At 41.4% G+C, this 21,542-nt stretch overlaps 1 protein-coding gene across 9 annotated transcripts in view; it reads left to right on the top strand.

The window, feature by feature from the left end:
- The first annotated feature begins 7,727 nt into the window (after positions 1–7,727).
- Positions 7,728–21,542, top strand: part of TREM1 (triggering receptor expressed on myeloid cells 1) — a 23,136-nt gene continuing 9,321 nt past the window's right edge. For 2 of the 9 annotated variants that reach the window (XM_034647932.1, XM_034647933.1), the window contains exons 1-3: positions 7,728–7,857; positions 10,914–11,270; positions 12,645–12,858. In XM_034647932.1, coding sequence (XP_034503823.1) covers positions 7,809–7,857; positions 10,914–11,270; positions 12,645–12,858 — 620 coding nt within the window. In that variant the 5' untranslated portion in view covers positions 7,728–7,808. Of the gene's footprint in view, positions 7,858–10,913; positions 11,271–12,644; positions 12,859–14,704; positions 16,845–21,542 lie in introns of those variants that run through there. The other 7 variants (XR_004622041.1, XM_019794425.2, XM_019794421.2 and 4 more) reach the window with 7 other exon arrangements.

Genomic DNA, 21,542 nt, shown 5'->3' with positions numbered 1-21,542 from the left:
ATGAAAAGCTTATAGTTGGAACTGTTCACTTTTTCCCACTTGACTCATGACCTACACTTGGAGAGTCAATTTCATTATCCTGCAGTAGTAAAATGCTAAAACAGAATAAGAACTAGTAGCAAAAACCACCAAGTATAAAATGTCACCTGATAAGGCACTAAACTCCTCAAGGAAAATGAACAATGGGCATCAGAGTTTATATAACTAAAACAGAATTAAGAATTATTATAATTCTTAATATAAGTATACATTATAATTATATGACACTTATTATAGTTACATGTAATTATTACATAATTTTTTACATGCATATATGTTATATATTATATAGTGGAACCAGCTTGCACTGGCTCATGGAAGCTGATTGCAAGCATCTCTTTCCAACTCCACATTCACTGACATCGTGTTGGGAGCTTGACCTCAATCCTTATGAAAGTATTTATACCCCAGAAATTGGCTTGCTACAAATTAAGTCACTTTTCAGAGAGCTGGTTATCACATATTTACCAGGACATCACTGAATGCAAGTGATCCTAGAAAAATGCATATTGGATATTTGTTTTATCTTCTTTGGAGAAATTTGCCCACTATAAAATTAGATTATTTGTCTTTTATTGTTGGATACTAGATCCTTACCAGATATATGATTTGCAAGTATTTGCTCCCATTCTGTGGATTGTTCTTTCACTTTGATGATGGTATAATTTTGCAGTACAAAAGTTTTTAATTTTGATGAAGGTCAGTTTATCTATTTTTTTCCTTCGGTTGCTTGTGTTTAGGTGTCATATCTAAGAAATCACTGCCCAACCCAAGGTCATAAAGATTTATTCCTTTGTTTTCTTTTTCTTTTTTTTTTAAGATTTTATTTATTTATTTGACAGAGAGAGGGAACACAGCCACAGCCAGCGAGAGAGGGAACACAAGCAGGGGGAGTGGGAGAGGAAGAAGCAGGCTCCCAGCCGAGGAACCCGATGTGGGGCTCGATCCCAGAATGCCGGGATCACGCCCTGAGCCGAAGGCAGACGCTTAACGACTGAGCCACGCAGGCACCCCGTATTCCTTTGTTTTCTTCAAGAGTTTTATAGCTTTGGCTCTCACATTTACACCTTCGATCTATTTTGAGTTTTGTGTATGGTGTGAAGCAGGGGTTCAAATTGGTTCTTTTGCATGTTGACATACAGTTGTTACAAACCAATTGTTGAAAGACTATCCTTTCCCTTTTGAATGGTCTTGTCACTCTTGTTGAAAATCACCTGATGATAGATGTCTGGCTTTACATCTACACCATCAACTTTATTGCATTGATTTATACGTACGTTATTTATGAATTGCTGTTAATTTCTGAAGAAAATGAAGTTGGAATTTTGATAGGGATTGCATTTAATCGTAGATAAATTTGGGGAATACTGTCATTTTAATAATATTAAGTCTTCCAATCTATGAACAAGGATGTCTTTCCATTTATTCAGATTAAAATTTTTTTTTCAGCAATGTTTTTTAGTTTTCAGTGTACAAGTCTTGCCTTTCTTTTGTTAAATTTATTCCTAAGTATTTATACTTTTGGATGTTATTGTAAAAGGATTGTTGTCTTAATTTCATTTTCAGATCATTCATTGCTAGTGTGTAGAAATATTACTGAGTTTTGTATAATGATCTTGTGTCCTGCTGCTTTGCTGAAATCATTTATTAGTGATATTTATTTTTGTTTGGTTTTGTGTGTGTATATGTATGTGTGTGTGTGTGTGTGTGTGTTTTAATTCCTTGGAATTCTCTATGTAAAAGATCAGGTCATCTGTGAACAGAGAGAGTTTTACTTCATTTTTTCTAATCTGAATGTCTTTTATTTATTCTCTTGCTAAATTGCCCTGGCTACAATTTCTAGTACAATAGAATAAACTTGGCAAGAGAAGCATCCTTCTCTTATTCCTGACCTTAAGGAGAAAGCTTCAGTCTTTCACCATTAAATATGATATTAGTCATGGGTTTTTCATAAGTGCCTTTGGCAATTTGAGGAAATTCTTTTCTTATCCTAATTTATTGAGGGTTTCTTTTTTTTTAACATGAAAAAAATGCTGGATCTTACCAAATCCTTTTTCTGCAACTGTTGAGATGACCATGTGTTTTTTCTCTTTTATTCTATTAATATAGAATATTAATATTAATTGATTTTCACATGTTGAACCAACCTTGCATTCCTGGAATAAATTCTGCTTGGTCATGTTGTATAATTCTTTTTTATATGTTGTTGTATTCAGTTTGGTTGTGTTTTGTTGAGGGTATTTGTGTCTATATTCATAAGAGATATTGGTTATACTTTTCTTGTAATGCCTTTGTCTGGTTTTGGTATCACGGTAGTACTGACCTCATAGAATTAGTTGAGAAGTGTCCCTTCCTCTCTACATTTTGGAAGAGTTTGTGAAAGATTGGAATTAACTCTTCTTTAAATGGTTGGTAGAATTCACCAGTGAAGTCATCTGGTCCTGAGATTTTCTTTATGGGAAGTTTAAAAATTATTAACCTTTATTTTTTTTAAAGTATTTTCTGTCTCTTCCTCTGAAGTGGCTTGAAGCAGGGTTACCTCAGTAATAATAATACTCATGAGAAACAGCTAATGGTCCTCACTTGGTCCCAAAAATTGGTTTCCAATACTGTTCTCCTCTTCAAGCCTTCTTGGCTTCTTGAAGGGTGTCTGATTCTATGTTTGGAAGGGAGAACTTAAGATAAGCCTGTGGCATCTTGTTGCTGTCAAGCGATGACATATTTGGTATTCTGTGTGGTGGTGAAAGGCACAAAAGCCAGCTTAAAGGCCCCCCAGTGGCCAAACTGTCACTATGTGAGCATCAAACATGAAATAGCAGCCAATCTATTAAGACAAATTGAGTCTCAAAAAGCTATGAGTATCTAATTGTATTTAAAAAGGAATAGAATGTGTTTTTCTTTACAAAGTAATAAGTGTTACATATAGGTTGATAGTTTTTTGCCCATATTTAAAAAATATGGTTGACATTTAATTGTATGTATGTTTTCAGAGTGGGTAGAAGTGTTTCCACTTCCAAAGGTTGTTCCATGTTCAAAGTCACTGTCATCAAGACACATAAAAGATTCCCATCCCATGACTAGGGCAGCCTCATTTATTGATTGTGAGTGAGCTGGTTATTCAGCTACCATCTCTCTGATTAAAACTTTCTCTTCCCTGGGGCGCCTGGGTGGCACAGCGGTTAAGCATCTACCTTCGGCTCAGGGCGTGATCCTGGCGTTATGGGATCGAGCCCCACATCAGGCTCCTCTGCTATGAGCCTGCTTCTTCCTCTCCCACTCCCCCTGCTTGTGTTCCCTCTCTCGCTGGCTGTCTCTATCTCTGTCAAATAAATAAATAAAATCTTTAAAAAAAACCTTTTTGGTCTAAGATTCTGAAACCAGACTTCTTTGCCTGCTGGTTCCCTTTTGTCCTCTGTCAATAAGGGGGCTGGAGGCAGACTGGGGGACTAGAGGAGAGGGACAGGATCGTTGCATCATTCCTTTGAGTGTCGCGCAGCTTGCATTTCATCAGGGCAAGGCCGTGGTTCCAGCAGCTGTAGTTGGTATCAGTTTAAAGCTTTTTCCACTCCCAGTAAAAGCCTCATTGAGCCTTCACAGAGACACGAGCACCAGATCTCAGAGATCTGTGTCCTAGACCTGTGGGACCCTCTTTTGAGACAGAAAGGAAGACCTGCATAACCTCACTGTTAAAAAAATGTCACACATATATTCCAGCTGGTTAGAACAGATATGTGCTTAACCAATCCGTATTAAGAAAGAAACTGCTACCTTACGCCATCACTACGATTGGGACATTCTGACTTGGGCCAGTGACTTTACCGAAGGAAACAAAAAACAACCAGAATAATATGTGTACAGGCTTTCATGATAACACTGAAAATAATGTTTGACAAGTAAATACAAAAAGGCTCATGGTACCTTAAAAATAAACCCTCCTGGTGCTCTGGCCACAAAGGATTAAGTGTGAAAGTAGAACTTTTGACTCAGCCTCAATGAAATGAAAAGAAACTCTAAGTCACAAGTCTCACGATGATTTAATAAGAAGCCTTAAGAGACAGTAGCTTGATGGGAAAACTAGTTTGAGAATTTAAGATAGGGCACGGGTCCTCCAATTCCTCAGAAAATTAAGGGATAAGGGAGTAGAGGATATTTACATTTTGTTTACCTTAAGTTCACAAAGCAGACAGGACAGGTGGAGAAAGACTTTCTTCTTATTTAAACGCACTCACGGTCACCTCGAGTTAGGATGGTTTGAAGGAAGAATCCACTTCCTGTGATAGTCAGGGTTAGTTAGAAATCCTTCTTGGGTTGTTAAATTATAAGTTCCCAAAAGGAAAACAGAAGAATGAGAACCAACAGGAAAGAAATAGAAAGCAAGTAATAAAATGGTAGACCAAGTGCTAACATATCTATAATTACCCTAAATTTAAATTGTTGAAATATGCCTATCAGAAGACAGAGAATGAGAGAGTGGATAAAAGAGCACAATATGACTAGATACTGCTGACAAGAAACTCCCTTCAAAGGAAATAATTAGGTAAGCTGAGAGAAAAAGAATGGAAAAAAGATACCATGCCAACATTAAGTTTTTTTTTTAAGATTATTCAGTCATTTGCGAGGGGGGGAGGGGCAGAGGGAGAGAGGGGAAGAGAGAATTCTCAAGCAAACTTCCCACTGAGTGCAGAGCCTGACATGGTGCTCCATCCTACGACCCTGAGATCATGACCTGAGCTGAAATTAAGAGTAGGATGTTCAACTGACTGAACCACCCAGGTGCCCCCAACATTAACTTTTTAAAAAGCATGAGTGGCTATATTAATATCTGATTAAGGTGGACTTCGGAACAAAGAAAATATCTACAGACAGACACAATATAATGATAGAAACATCAATCCACCCAGAAGATTTAATGATCCGAAATGTATACACACCAAACAACAGAGCCTCAAAGTACAAGAAGCAAAAACTAATACAGAAAAAAAAAAAGTTCTCCCTTAATCTTCCAGGACATTGACTCTCAAAACAAAGTATGCAAAGACATAAAAAATTAGAAAGTGTTGTGTTATTCATTTAAGTGTAGAATTTGTTGTAAGAAGAGGGATTTGTTAAATGTACTGCTAACCTGACTCATCCCTATAAAAAATCACGTAGCCTTCTCTCTGAGTCAGAAAATTTCAGAACTTCTCTACTTTTCCTCCTTGTGGGCCGAAGGAGTAAAACAAACAGTGGGTCTGGCAGATTTCAATCCAAGCACAGTTTGAAGCCTGGGTTCTGATATTTATAGAACATAGAAGGAACTTTAGTAAAACCTTAACTATAATAATCTCTGCATGGTGTAATAATATGATTTCAAAGTCTCTACTACTATATATATTTTAGAAATTGCTACATTCCACAGTTTTAGCTTAAAAAGTCAAAGTTAACTTGAGAATTTCTTTTTAAATTTGCAGACATAATCGTACCTCTTGGTTGTTTTTAGACTTGAATAGCAATCAGTGTGGGTGTAAAATTCTAGTCATAATGTTCTTTACACATCATCCCACTGCCTCTTAGCATTTGTTGCTTAGAGAAGAAATGTGAGTCCTGCTCATTTCAATTCTTTTGAAGGAATCAAGGTGGTTTTTCTTCCTATTTGTTTAGCAGTAGGAATCTTTTTAAAATTAATTAATTAATTAATTTTCCAAGTTTTTATTTGAATTCCAGTTAGTTAACATAGAGTGTAATATTAGTTTCAGGTGTAGAATTTTGTGATTCATCATTTACACACAACACCCAGTGCTCGTCACAACAAGTGCCCTCCTTAATACCCTTCACCCATTTACCCCATCCCCTACCCACTGCCCCTCAGGTAACCCTCAATTTGCTCCCTATAGCTAAGAGTCTGTTTTCTGGTTTGCCTCTCTCTTTCTCTCTTTTCCTTTGTGTTCATCTGTTTTGTTTCTTAAATTCCACACGAGTGAAATCATGTGATATTTGTCTTTCTCTGACCCACTTATTTTGCTTAGCATAATACACTCTAGTTCCATCCACGTCACTGCAAATGGCAAGATTTCATTCTTTTTTTATGGCTGAGTAATATTCCATCACATATATATCACTTCTTCTTTATCCATTCGTCAGTCAATCAGTCGATGTCCGTTTGGGCTTTTTCCATAATTTGGCTATTATTGATTATGCTGCTATAAACATCGGGGTGCATGTATCCCTTTGAATTAGCATTTTTGTATCCTTTGGGTAAATACCTAGTAGGGCAATTGCTGGATTGTAGGGTAATTGTATTTTTAACGTATTGAGGAAACTCCATACTGTTTTCCAGAGTGACTGCGCCAGTTTGCAAGGAATATTTTTATTTAAACTAAAAATTTTTCACCTGCTGATAAATTATTGAACACTACATCTGAAACTAATGATGTACTATATATTGGCTAATTGAATTTAAATGATTTTTTTTTAACCTGGAAACTTCCTTGTTCTCACTTCATGAATTTTTCCTTGACCCTGTTGGATTTTCAACCTTCAATTACAGATTTCTTTTCAGATCAAGAAAGTCTTTTTCTTTTTAAAATTGAGGTATAATTATATTAGTTTCAGGTGTGCAACACAGTAATTCAATATTTGTATCATTGCAAAATGATCACCACAGTAAGACTGGTTAGCATCTGTCACCTGCATAGTTACAGATTTTTTTTGTGTGTGATGAGAACTTTTCAGATCTCTTCTCTTAGCAACTTCTAAATATGCAATATGGCATTCATCAGTTGCCATACTGTACTGAAAGTATTTTTTAAAATATATACTTTTATCTTCATTTATGATCCACTGTTCCATGTTATACTTCAAGAACATCTCTTATTGGTAGATTATTTATTGGATTTCTAGGACTTTCCTTCTTATATATTTCTGAGCTCTTCAAAATGTCGATATTCATTTTACATTTGGAAGTATTTATGAAGTGAATCTTTTCTGTTATTGATTTTTCACATCATCAGATCTGCATTGTATTGCTTCTGATATGAAACTGCTGAATTTTTCTTTTTTCATCACTATCCTGTCCTATATCACGCTGTTTCTAACCCTATTCTTGTTTAATGATGGCTATGTCCTCTCAGATCATTAGTTCACTTCCATGAACTCCAAGGCCAGGTCTGTGACAGGAGGCTGAGGGCAAGGTGTGGGCCATCCCAGTGAAGAGGGGGCAGGCCTCAGGTCAGAAAAAGCCAAGGGAATAAGGGTGGGAATGAATAGAGACAGGATGTAGAAAAAACCTGTATGTTGGGTACAGTACTGAGCACTTTTTATAGGAACCCCTATTTCATCCTCACAATAACCCTAAAAGTCAGGCATTATTATCCCAACCTGTCCCTCCATATACCTGGCACTCTTACTTACGCTGAACTGGATGGGAATGGAGAGATGGCCTCAGGAGAGCAAGGTGGCCCACTAGTCCCTTGACAATAGTGACACCTTACTTTTGCTCACACAAAAGTATTATTCTCATTAAAATTTTGTGAGGTTGGCTGAAAAGGTAATTGTCATTATCCCCAGAGAACAGGAAACTGGAATTCAAAGAATTCTGACACTCAAACACTATCTCTGGATTCCTGTGTTGTCCTTGACGTCTGCAGCCAAGACAACCAGTGACGAAAACAGAGCATTAGCCTCAGCACCTCCCAGAAATGACTTCATATCCTGTTATGCAACTTTTTGGAGCCTCTAGGTTAGAGTGTCCCAGGCACACCAGCGGCAGTTGGGGTTGGTGCACATGAAGGATGAGGAATGCCAGGCTTCGGGGGCTGCTCTGGATGCTCTTTATCTCAGGTAAAGTGAGGGAAGAGGCATGATCAGGAGAGGCTTCTGCCCAGAACCTTGGGGATCCCATCATGAGAAAGTCTCCCTTCTCTTCAGAAGCTCCAGAGGGTGTGGCCACCCAGCAGAGAGCCAATCACTAGACTTGTCAGACTGGGTTTCTCTACCCAAAATTAACAGAATCAGGAGACAATATAGGGCCTGAGAACAGAAATAAAAGGGGTGAATTAGGGAAACAGGATATCTGTGCGTTTTGATATTGGCAAAGATAGGCACAACTCTGGGTGGGAAAATGCTAGAGTAAATCTAAACTTGACATGATCCGAAATAATTTTGTTTGAGTTTGAAGTTTTGTTTTCTTATATTCCATCATGGTGCTTTTGACGTGACTGTCTATTAACCCCCAAAGACACAGTTCATTCAAAGTATTTCCCAGAGGCCTACTATGGGCCAGGAAATCCGCTATTGCTGAGGAATAGCAGGACAGAAGTGAACAGAAGGGGCTTGGTGCCCACAATCCTTGGGGCTGTGACTGCAGACCGCCATTGTCTGCTGGCGTTGGAGGGTGTTGTTGCTCCAGCTTGGCAGGTCTGCCCCCATCGCCACACCCTCACTTCTCTTGTTGTGCAACTCACACTTGGACTAAAGATGGAAGCATTTGGGGCTTTGGTTGTTCCTCCTCCTGATCCTTATGATAAGTTGAGAAAATAACCAGAGAGGGGAAATGTCAATAGCAAGTGAAAAGAAGGGTTTAACTTGGAAAGACACACAGATTACAGAGAGAGGGGACTTTCCAGGAACGCAACTACTTTGAGCAAGATCACAGACACTCGCCTTGCAGAGCCAGCACACACATAGCACTTTGAGTCTGCTTGGAGCTGGTGTGATAACCCAGATGGGCAGATAGGAGCTTGGTTCTCATTCGCTTGTGTCATATTCACGCTTTTCCAAAGCAGAACTGGGAGAAGATGGAGGGTTGATGCTTGTGTACTTGTGTGAGAGAAAGCCAGTGGTCTACATCTCAATGTGTCCTGTGGGGGTGGGTTTGGGGTAACCTAAAAACTCCCTGTAGCTCCTGTATCCTAAGGAGCAGAATCATTAGGTACCTATTCAGGCATGGGCTGGGACTGCTCTCATCTCAACCAGACAACTGCCTTGGGCAACATACTCTGGGGTTTAGAGCTGAGTCTGGGGTCGGACCATCCAGGCTTGAATCCTGATTCTACCACCTTCTATTGTGGAACTTTGGGCAAATCACTTAATAACTTCTGGGTTATTAAATAAACTTTCTGCGCCTCAATTTCCTTATCTCTGAAATAGGAATAATGGCAGTATCAACCTTAGAATTTATGGAGCTTAAATTATAAAGTTAGGAAGATTACATGAGCTAGGACTTTAAAACACTTAGCAATAAAAGGTATTTGGAATTCCTTTCTTGCAGTGGTACAAGAAATGGTGCACAGATAGCACTTCAGTGCTGAGTTCTTGCTGTCTCTTTTCACAAGAGATAGGCAAGGTTGTGCACAATCTCAGGATCCCGTAACTCCCACTCTCTTCGTCTACTTGGGTTGCTATCGCAAAATACCACAGACGGGTGGCTTATAAGCAACAGGTACTTACTTCTCACAATTCTGGAGGCTGGAAGTTCATATCATGCTGCCAATTTGGTTGGGTTTTGGTGAAGGCCCTCTTCCAGGTTGTGGACCACAGACTTCTCACTATGTCCTCCCAGGGTGGAGGGGGTGAGGGAGCTCTCTAGGTCCCCTTTTATAAGGGCACTAATCCCTTTTGTGTGGTCAGTCATGACCTAATCATCTCCCAAAGGCCTCACCTCCTAATACCATCACCCTGGGGGTTTGGATTTCAACATATGAATTTGGGGGGGGGGGACACATACATTCAGACCATAGCATCTACCTTGCCCAGGGAGCTGGCAAATAATTTATCTATAACCTTTACATTAATGATACAGAGGGTGGACAGAGGAGGTGTGTATCTTCCTCAGAGCCCAGCACAGTGCCTGGCACACAGTAGACTCTCACCCATTGGTTGATGAATGAATGAATGAATGAATGAGTGAGTGAGTGAGCCAAACTTGGCTTAAGACAGCCCTCAGTCTTGGCTCGCCTGTCTCTTGGAGGGGAATTCCTGACTGGAATTCAGACGGCTTTCTAAGAAGCTTGCTATCTAGGTTTCCTTGGAAACTGCAGTCTGGTCCCAGAAGAATTGGCCTGGTTTCATTTTCAAAATCCTCAGGAGTCCACTGGTGGGCTGTGATGATAGCCCAGGGACTCCATTAAAGGGGTAGCTGTTGGCATTTTTCAATGGGCATTCTCAGTGCTACTGTCCAAGGATTAAAATGTGTGTATGTGTGCACTAGTATTATTAACAGCAGTAGTGGTTGTGGGTAGTGGTGCCTGACCCACAGTTGGACCCAACATTACTGTCCCGCCCATTATTTGGTGTTCCATGGAAGAAAGTAACCCAGGCTTGAGTGGATAAACCGTAGACCCTGTGGATAGTTATGGAGCCCTGTTGTGTCCAGCCAAAAACACAGATCTAGATCTCACTTCCGCTCAGCTTGATCCTCCCATTGGCAAAGCTCCCTTGGACCAGACCAGAATTGATTTCTTTCCCCTACTTAGATGAAGTTTCCCTAGCTGTTTGGAGGAATCACTGTCTGCTACTATCATGTCTTCAGATCCACTCATCACCCTGTATGTCCTCTATAATCTTCCCTTCCATCATACCCCTGTCACTCATGGTCTTGGTGTATGTCCCATGTTCTGCCTCCAATCAGGCAATTTTTTTCCTCTCAGAAACAATCATTTATGAAAGTTTGCACAAAGCATATGCAGTCTAGCTCTTGGAGTAAAAGAAAAATTATTTACAGTAAAAATATCTGGGCTCTAGTGCTGGCTTGCAGGGAAAGTTGCATGTTCTCTGGAGGCCTTGAGGATCTCATCTGAAAAATGAGCGGTTGAACAAGAAGAGGCAGTTTCTCTCTTTTTTTCCAAAGAGAAGAAAACTATTCTTCACAGAGTCTAACTCCGATTCCCTGCTTACAGAACTCCAAGCTGCAACTAAACCACATGAAGAAAAGTATGTTTTAGCAGCGGGGGAGACCCTGAATGTACAATGTCCCTTCACCATCTGGAAGTACGCCAATAGCCGGAAAGCTTGGCAGAAGCTGATGGATAGAGGGGAGCCCCTGACACTTGCTTTCACACAGGGTGTTTCAGGGAATCCCAGTCAAGTCCAGATGGGCAGGTACTTCCTAGAAGACATCCCCACTGAGGCCATACTGAACGTCCAAATGACCAACCTTCAAGTGGAGGATTCAGGACTGTATCAGTGTGTGATCTATCACCCTCCCAAGGACCCTGTCATCCTGTCCCCCCTTGTCCGCCTGGTGGTGATTAAGGGTGAGTGACCTGGAGAGGGGTAAGGGGATGGGGAAAGCCAGGCCAGGTGGGGTGGTGGTGGTAGCACCAGCAGGGCTGTGGCTCAGGATTCCTAGCAGCCTGGCCTCTCCCAGAAGCTCCTTGTCTCTCATTTGAGGTCCTTCAGAGACATTTGGTCCAAAAGTAAGAAGAGGCCTCGATGCATGGGATTCCTCTTAGGGTAGCAGAGCTTAATTTGGGGTGCTATGGTAGGAAGTGGGGTACAGTGAAAGATGAGTGGTAGACTTGGATAATTCAGTCTCATTCTTTAGGTCTCCATATGGAAGTCATTTCTTTGGGAAGCCTCTGTGATCCACTATGTCCTTCCCCCGGGTATATTTGATGGCCTTCCTGTGTGCTTCCAAAGCAATGCTTCTCAGACTTTAGTGGGGGCACAAACCACCTGGGGATTTCATTTCAAAAGCAGCCTCTGTTACAATAGGCCTAGGGTGGGACCTAGATTCAGCATTTCTGATCTACTCGCAGGTGATACCTCTGCTGAGGCTGACCCATGGCTCGTGTTTCAGGTAGCAAAGCTCCAGAGCTCACTTTGTGTCCCCTCTCACAGTTGATGCTGTCTCACTGGGTAGTAGTGGCCAGCTTACTTATCTGCCTCCCATGCTCATCTGTGAGTACCTTGAGAAAAGGACCTGTGCCTTTCTCATCTCTGTATCCCTAACAACTAATGTAGTGTCTGGTACATAGTAGGACCTCAGTAGACGTTAATTGGAGAAATTAAGGAAGGAGAGGAAAAGGAGGAAGTTTCAAGTTTCTAGCACCTGGGCAATCCTAAGCCTAAGGAAGAGAAGGCTCATATGTAACATATTAATAAAAGATAATTTGAAAAGCAATATGCTACAGGTTCAGGTGATGGCAAGGCAGAGAATGGTACAAGGTAGAGTAATCGGGGAATTGTTCTTGAAGAAGGTGATTGGTGAAGAATAGCAGGTGAGGGCATTTCCAGTGACAGAAATCACCTGAAAATTCCATTTCCCCCCTCTCCCTCCTTACCCACTTTCCTCCCTCCTTCTCTCTCTCTCTCGCTCTTTCTTTCCTTCTCTGTTTTCCTTCCTTCTTTCCTTTTTCCTGCCTCTGACCCAGGCTGATCTCACACTAATTCTTTAATCTTAGCAAAACAAAAACTTGTTTCATGAGTGACCATGTTCATTTCCCTCCTCAGTTTCATTTATCCTGCCACCTATCCATCCATCTTTCCTTCCTTCCATCCTACCATCCTTCCATCCTGCCTCCCTGCCTTCCTTCTATCCATCCTTCTACCCATTTATCCACCCACCCACTCACCAAAAATTCACTTATCAACTTATCCATCCATTTATGCAATGTGCTTTCTTGCAGGTCCTTTAGGCAGCACAGTCTCAGACAAGAATCCTACCCAGAACTTGGCTCAGATTTCCACCCTTCCTCCCACCACCACCAAGGCCCAGAGTACAGTCCTCAACAGCCCCAGGACTGTGACCCAACTCCTACCCAAATCAACTGCTGACATCTCCTCTCCTGGCTTTGGAGTCAACATCACAAATGAGACGGATTTCACCAGCTATGGTTTCAGGTCTCTGGGCCTTCTGGTTTCATTCTGAGTCCATATGCTTGAGAAGATGTTGGGAGTGATGGATGGGGGAGTGGGGAGGGCGGGAGCAGACTTGAGTCAACTAAGTCTGGTGAAACTTCCCTGGGGAAGAAGGGAGTGGTGCTGGAGTGGGAGGGGGCTGTTGGTGAGGCTGCCCCTCTCCCTGGTTCACCCTGTTTCCTTGCATACTAGAGGAGTAAGAAGAGGGAAAGGGCGCCTTTGTCAAATTCCAGTGGGTCTCAGCCAACCTCACCAGCCTTACAGTGTAGTGGAGTGAGGGTCCCTTGATTCTAATGCCAGTCAGATTGGCTGGCTGTGTGACTTTGGGTGAGTCACGAATGCTCTGTGGCTTGCTTCCTTGTATATAGGGAGGCTGGCCAATGCAGAGCTGGAAGTGATAACCTAGTCCAACGGCTCTCGTTTCAGCGGCTGCTGTGTGTTAGGGTTACCTGGAGCATTTGCGTTTGCTTTGGTTTTTGTTTAATACTGATGCAGGTGCCGTCCTATGGACCAATAGATCAGGATTTCTGGAGATGGGGCTGTTCTCAGCATTTTTTATGAGATCTTCAGGAGATTTCTTAATGTGCAGGCAAAGCTAAGAATCCCTCTCTACAGTTTATTATTATTTTTTTTTTTTTTAAAGATTTTTTATTTATTTATTTGACAGAGACAGAGACAGAGACAGCCAGCGAGAGAGGAAACACAAAGCAGGGGGAGTGGGAGAGGAAGAAGCAGGCTCATAGCAGAGGAGCCTGACGTGGGGCTCGATCCCACAATGCCGGGATCACGCCCTGAGCCGAAGGCAGACGCTTAACCGCTGTGCCACCCAGGCGCCCCTCTACAGTTTATTATTAAATGTTGATTTATCTTTGAATGTGTTTATCATTAAATATTGAATTAACATGGAAATATTCATCCATATTCCCACTACTCTAACATGTGTGATCTCCACATTCTCTTTCTAGTCTTTATTTATGTCCATACATATTTAATACAGCAGAAATTCTAATTATAAACATTGCCACTATTCTTTGATGTTGCTACCTAGACTTCATGATTATAATTTCAACAGATGCTTCCTTTTCTATCAATGAAAAAGCCATGACTTACATCTTGACTTGCCTGTCTTTAGACACTGAGATTGTTTAAATTTTTTATAGTATTGATAACTTTGAGATGAACATTTTCGTAGACATCTTTTTTCTTTTAAATTATTTACTTGAAAGAAATTCCCTTAAGAGAATGTGAATGTTTATATTGCTCCATATACATATTGCCAAATGGACTTCAAAGGTTGGAAACAATGTGTGTTGTCATCCCTAATGTATAAGTGAAACAGTTGTCACTGCAGGGATCCTTTGCCTACAAGGATTTAGTATTTGGAAAATACTTCTGCTAAATTGGACGCGAACTATCACGTGCTTTCATTTCTTTCTTGTTGTGGTTTAGAAGTTCCAGGAGTTATACGCAACTAATGAATCATCGAACTTTACATCAAAACCCAGGGATGTACTGTATGGTGACTAACACAATATAATAAAAAAATATTAAAAAAAAGAAGTTCCAGGAGAGACAGGGGCTATCCATGCAGCGCTCCCCCCACCCCCCCAACAGTTGTTTCACTGGCAACAGTGCCTGACATAGTAGGTGCTTATTAAATCTTTGTGAACTAAATAAATGATCTAGTGAGAATCAACATTTTTCTTTTTAAGTTACTTTGATTTTCCAGCATGAAAAATCAAGAGTACCTATTTTGGCCCACATTGCTATAGACATTGCACCTCTCCTATTAACTTTATCTACTAACTAATATGAACTATTTTATTAGTCAGAATCCAGCCAGGGAAGCAGAAACCAGTGAGCTGTTTGAAAAAGAAATGTTTTGTACAGGGAGCTATTTGCCCAGGTCATGGAAGAAGTGAGCTTCCAATCTGGGCATGGATGAGGCTGGGGGCACCTCAGAGGAAGCCATCATCTCCTTGTCTTCAGGTGGGTTCCTAAGAAGTGGGCAGTGAGCAAAGTCTTGTGTAAATGTAGGAAGTGATCCCAGGTAAATCCATCCTGGAAGTGAGACCAGGAGAGAAGGAAGCTGAGTCCCACAGAGGGAAACTTTAGGGTTCAGTCCTGCAGGGGTTTTCTGGGACTTGTCTGTATCAGAGGCTGGGGGAACTGGAGTATTTATACTCTCAAATTTCCAGTCCTCTGTTAGGAGTGGCCCAGGGGCACATGAATTCCCAGGCACTGGGGTGGGGGCCATGGTCTGGTGGCCTGTGTACAGCCTCAGAAAGGGGTGTGTGCTGGCCCTCAAAAGTGGACACACTCCAGGAGCTCTGCTCATGAGAATGTGAAAGGGCTGGGAGGACAGGGGAAACTTGAAGGTCAAGTTAGCCCAGCGGAGCTGGGACCTTGGAACCGTGGGCCGAACTGGTGCCACGGAGGGTGCTACTGTAAATGACAGTGGTCAGGAGCTGTCAGGGACTTAACTCGACCAGCCACTAGGACATGTAGTTCCAGGTGATGGAGGAGATGGAAGACAGGGAGGACGGGGCCCGGGATGGGGGTGGGGGGGACTTCAGCATAAAGGGCCTCTGCCGCTTTCTATCGCCATTCTGCCATCTTTCCCTTCGAGATCTTGCCCATTTGCTTTTAAGTTTTGTATGGTCAAATGTGTTGATTTTTAAATTATTGCTTTGCTGTATTCCTTAATGTGCTTGATTCTATTTCCTGGTGATGTCCCTAGTTTTTTTTATCCCCCCATTTTATTTAAATCTTTAGTCTATCTTGGGGAGGTGCATTTTTCTAAATGGTGTATAAATTGTACAAAAGATGACTTTTTCTTCATATTATGATCCAGATACCACAAGACTATCTATGAAACAATGCTTGCCTATCTCCTGGGCTGCCGATTTCCTGAGGCTAAATTCAGATGTAACATTAGGTCAATATCTGGGCTTCTCTTTGTTTCACTGCCACCTATTACTCTTTTCACCCTGTGTCTTATCATGTGGATTAGCTATGCTGTAATCTGTTTCCATACCACTGAGGCTAGACAGGCCATGCTTCCTCACTCATGCATATCTCTTTCTTATGGTATCCATTGATGCTTTTTCAGGACTTTTAGAATTATTTCGCTAAAATCTGTAAAACTTCATGATGGGATTTGGGCAAGGATTGGATTCTTCTGGTTATAGATGGGGAAACAGAGGCCAGAGCAGTGAGGTGGCCCTCCCAGGAAGTAGGCCATACTGCTGGGACTAGAAATCAGGCCTCCTTGCTGGGTCTTCTCTCGCTGCTGCATCCCAGTGAGGGAGAGGAGCCCAGGCAGCCTGCCCTTTCTCCCAGGTGCCTCTTCTGCATATGGGTTCTATGCTCTTTACTAAATATATTTCCAGTCAGTAGTTTTAGGCAATGGGACACACTAAAGGCCCAGAGCCAGTCAGTATGGGGACAGGTGCTAGAAGGGCTTAAGCAGATAAGAGAAGGGGCGTGAAGGGCTTCTGTAAGCACTCAGGTGTGAGGTGGGCCGGTGCTAACAGCAGCTCACATCTCTTCTTTCCCCCAGGGTTTCCGTGGGGTACATCGTCATTCTTGTGCTGTGTGGACTCCTGAGCAAGAGCCTGGTCTTCACTGTCCTGCTTGCCATCACGCAGAGGTCATTTGGACCCTAGGGCAGTGAAGCCATGAGAATGACCTCTGACCTCCAGCCACATCCCTCTGGCAGTTGTTCCAGGGGAGCGATGTGAAGGGGAAGGGAAGGAGGGGCAATGACATGAGTTGAATCTGTAACACAGATTATTTCTAAGGCTCATGTCCCACCTTCTCAGCCCTGCCAGCTCCCCTTGTTACACCAATAATCTTGGGTTTGTGTTTTGCCCACTCAGGAGAGAAGATACAGCTGCCAACATGCTCATTCTACCAGTGGCTTGGGATTTGCCTTAAATAAAGAGGAGAGTCCAATGCTCTTCACTGTTGCTGTCTTGTGGCGATTTGTGAGGTACAGAGGGCACCACCACTAATTCTGCCCTTGTTCTTGCCCTGGGCCATAATAAAAGTTTTGGCCTGACCTGGACAGACTTCTTACTACAGAAGCATCCTGTTCTCCCCACCCTGGGCCTTCCTCTCCTCTACAATCAGATGCGTGGGTTTCTCTCTTCATCTGTGGCCCTCTCCTACATTCCCAGAGGAGGGGTTTGAAAACCATGGATTGAGGAGAAGACAAGACACCGTGGTGAGAATACCATATTTGGGAAAGAGAAACCAAGTTAACCAAAAGGTTGTATCCTGGGGAAATACTGGATGAGATGGGATCCAAAGCACAGGATGGATAGAGAATCTCATTTGTCAATCAAGTGCATTATCAGAGGTACATTTTACCCCTGAATCCTCAGAATATACCCATGAAGGCCAAGAAGTATGCGAATAGAAACATACCTCAACATAATAAAGGCCTTATATAAAAACCCCGGAGCTAACATTATACTTAAAAGGGGGAAACTGAGAGCTTTTCCCCTAAGGTCAGGAACAAGACAAGGGTGTCCAGTCCCCCCACTTTTATTCAACTTAGTACGGAAGTCCTAGCTGCAGAAATCAGACAACAAAAAGAAATAAAAGGCACCCAAGTTGGTAAGGAAGAAGTAAAATTTCCACTATGTGTAGATGACGTGATACTCTATATAGCAAACCCTAGGGGCGCCTGGGTGGCGCAGTGGTTGAGTGTGTGCTTTCGGCTCAGGGCGTGATCCCGGTATTATGGGATCGAGTCCCACATCAGGCTCCTCTGCTATGAGCCTGCTTCTTCCTCTCCCACTCCCCCTGCTTGTGTTCTCTCTCTCGCTGGCTGTCTCTATCTCTGTCAAATAAATAAATACAATCTTAAAAAAAAAAAAGAAAACCCTAAAGACTCCACCAAAAACCTGCTAGTACTGATAAATGAATTCAGTAAGGTCACAGGATACAAAATCAATGTATAGAAATCCATTGCATTCCTATACACTAATAAAGAAACTGTAGAAAGAGAAATTAAGAAAATAGTCCCATTTACAATTACACCAAAAATAATAAGATACCTAGGAGTAAACTTAAACAAAAGGGTGAAAAACCTATACTCTAAAAACTATAGAACACTGATGAAAGAAATTGCAGATGACACAAAGAAATGGAAATCATTGCAAGTTCATGGATCGGGAGAACAAATATTGTTTTTTTTATAAAAATATTTTTTTATGTTAGTCACCATACAGTACATCCCTAGTTTTTGATGTAAAGTTCCATGATTCATTACTTGCGTATAACACCCAGTGCTCCATGCAAAGTGTGTCCTCCTTAATACCCATCACAAATATTGTTAAAATTTCTATAATACCCAAAGCAATCTTCAGATTTCAAGGAATCCCTATCAAAATACCAACAACATTTTTCACAGAACTAGAACAAACAATCCTAAAATTTGTATGTAACCACAAAAGACCCTGAACAGCTAAAGCAATCTTGAAAGAGAAAAACAAAACTGGACACGTCACAATCTTGGACTTTAAGTTATATTACAAAGCTGTAGTAATCAAAACAGTATGGTTTTGGCACAAAGATAGACACATGGATCAATGGAACAAAACAGAAAGCCCAGAAATAAACCTACAGTTATATGGTCAATTAATCTTCGACAAAGGAGGCAAGAATATGCAATGGGAAAAATACAGTCCCTTTAACAAATAGTGTTGGGAAAACTGGACTGTAACATACAAAAGAATGAAACTGGACCACTTTTGTACACCATATACAAAAATAAATTCAAAATTGATTAAGGACCTAATGTAGGACCTGAAACCATAAAAATTCTAGAAGAGAGCAAAGGCAGTAATCTCCCTGACATTGTCCATACCAACATCTTTCTAGATGTATCTCCTGAGGCAAGAGAAATAAATGCAAAAATACACTATTCAGGCAACTTCAAAATAAAAATCTGCATAGCAAAGGAAACAACCAAAAAAACTAAAAGACAATCTACTGAATGTCATATTTGCAAATGACATATCTGATGAAGGATTAGCATCCAAAATATATAAAGAACTTTATTCAACTCAATACCAAAAACCCACAAATAATCTGATTAAAAATGCACAGAGGATGTGAACAGATATTTCTCCAAAAGGACTTGCAGATGGCAAACAGATATGAAAAGATGCTCAGCATCACTCATCATCAGGGAAGTACAAATCAAAATTACAATGGTATATACAATGGAATATTACTCAGCTATCAGAAAGAACGAGTTCTCAACATTTGCTGCAACATGGACGGCACTGGAGCAGATAATGCTAAGTGAAATAAGTCAAGCAGAGAAAGACAATTATCATATGATTTCTCTCATCTATGGAACATAAGAACTAGGAAGATCGGTAGGAGAAGAAAGGGATAAAGAAAGGGGGGGTAATCAGAAGGGGGAATGAAACATGAGAGACTATGGACTCTGAGAAGCAAACTGAGGGCTTCAGAGGGGAGGGGGTGGGGGAATGGGATAGACTGGTGATGGGTAGTAAGGAGGGCACGTATCGCATGGTGCACTGGGTGTTACACGCAACTAATGAATCATTGAACTTTACATCAAAAAGCAGGGATGTACTGTATGGTGACTAACATAATATAATAAAAAAACATTAAAAAAACTACAATGAGATACCACCTCACACCAGTCAGAATGACTAAAATTAAAAACTGAAGAAGTAGCAGGTGCTGGTGAGGACGTGGAGGAAAAGGAGCTCTCCGCACTGTTGGTGGGAATGCAAACTGTTATAGCCACTGGTATGGAGGTTCCTCAAAAAATTAAAAATAGAACTACCCTAAGATCCAAGAATCACACTACTGAGTATTTACCCAAAGAATACAAAAACGCTAATTTGAAGGGATACATGCACCCCTATGTTTATTACAGCATTATTTACAGTAGCCAAACTATGGAAGCAGCCCACGTGTCCACTGATAGATGAATGGGTAAAGAAGATGTGGCATGTATATATATATATGTATATATAATCGAATATTGCTCAACCATAAACAAGAATGAAATCTTTCATTTGCAACAACATGGATGGAACTAGAGCGTATTATGCTAAAGTGAAATAAGTCAGTCAGAGAAAGACAAATACCATATGATTTCACTCATATGTGGAATTTAAGAAATAAATGAGCTAAGAAAACAAAAGAGAGAGCCAAACCAAGGGACAAGCTCTTAACTGTCGAGAACAGACTGATGGTTACCAGAGGGGAGGTGGGTGGGAGGATGGGGGAAACAGGTGATTGGGATTAAGTGCCTCTCGTGATGAGCACAGAGTAATATATGCAACTGTTGAATCACTGTATTGTGCACCTATAACTAATATAATGCTGTATGTTATCTACACTGGAATTAAAATAAAATGTTAAGTGAAAAAAAAAGGAAATATGTGTGTAGAATGAGACCACACAGGTAATAAGTCACAACTTACTAGCAGGAACAAAAACTAGAGTTCCTTTGCTGAAGACTAAGGGCTTCAAAGCCATTTAGAATGGAATAAGGAGGAGTTCTGTCAATGTCTAAATGCCTCTTCTCCTTGTATCACACAAGAAACAGGGAGGGTGGCCCACAAATGGGACCCCCTTCCCTTTAGAGCAGTGGAGGTAGAAAATACCAACTTAAATCTATTGGAGTTTGCAAAATGAGGTGGGCCTGAAAACCTATTCATGGGTGAGCAAGGGAGCTACAGGGCAATTATAGGGCAGACAGAAGGAAGGCAGACTGAGAACTGAACATGTACGAAGGAACAGCCTGCAGCAGTCTAACCAGTGAGGGGTGCCTGGGTGGCTCAGTCAGTTAAGCGGCCAGCTCTAGGTTTGGGCTGGGGCCATGATCTCAGGGTCGTGAGATCAAGCCCCATGTGGGGCTCCACACTCAGGGTGGTGTCTGCTTGAGATTCTCGCTCTCCTTCTGCCCCCCCTTGCTCTCTCTTTCTAAAATAAATAAATAAATCTTAAAAAAAAAGACACCTAATGGGTGAAACCAAGAGGCAATGCACAGCAGAGGCCACAGCTGAGGTCACAGCAGAAGACAAAGGGTCTGATCACCCATTAGAATTCTTCACCTAATTCCTGTGTGTGTGTATGTTTTGGGAAGGGGTGGTTTTTCCACACCAACAAGCAGTTCTTGGACACCACCTGGGTATCCTGTAATTCAACTCAATTCTGATACTATCTACCCAAAGATAGCATCAGATTCCACAGATTGAGGGCTCAGTTCCATAAGACTCTCCCTCCCTGTCTAGACACCATTGGGGAGCACTTGTGCTTCTGACCCACCTACTATAGGGAGCCCATGATCCCCGCCTTGGGCTCCATCAATTTGTTAGAGCAACTTGGAGAACTCAGAAATATTTTACTTACTAGATTATTTGCAATTTATAAAAGAATATTAAAGGATATGAATCAACAGCCAGATGAATAAATAAATAAGGCGAGGTCCTGAACAAAAGAGTTTCTGTCCCCATGGAGTTTGGAACCCAGCACAGTGGCACATGGAAACATTCTGGTTTCTCAGCCTGGAAACACTCTGAACTCCCTCCTTTTATGTTTTTTTTTTTTTAATTTTATTTTATTATATTATGTTAATCACCATACAGTACATCCCCAGATTCCGA

The sequence above is a fragment of the Ailuropoda melanoleuca genome, chromosome 19 (assembly GCF_002007445.2).
Source record: "Ailuropoda melanoleuca isolate Jingjing chromosome 19, ASM200744v2, whole genome shotgun sequence".
In the NCBI taxonomy this organism is placed as follows: Eukaryota; Metazoa; Chordata; class Mammalia; order Carnivora; family Ursidae; genus Ailuropoda; species Ailuropoda melanoleuca.
Note: the sequence above shows the minus strand (reverse complement) of the source record. Positions and strands in the feature narration are given on the sequence as shown.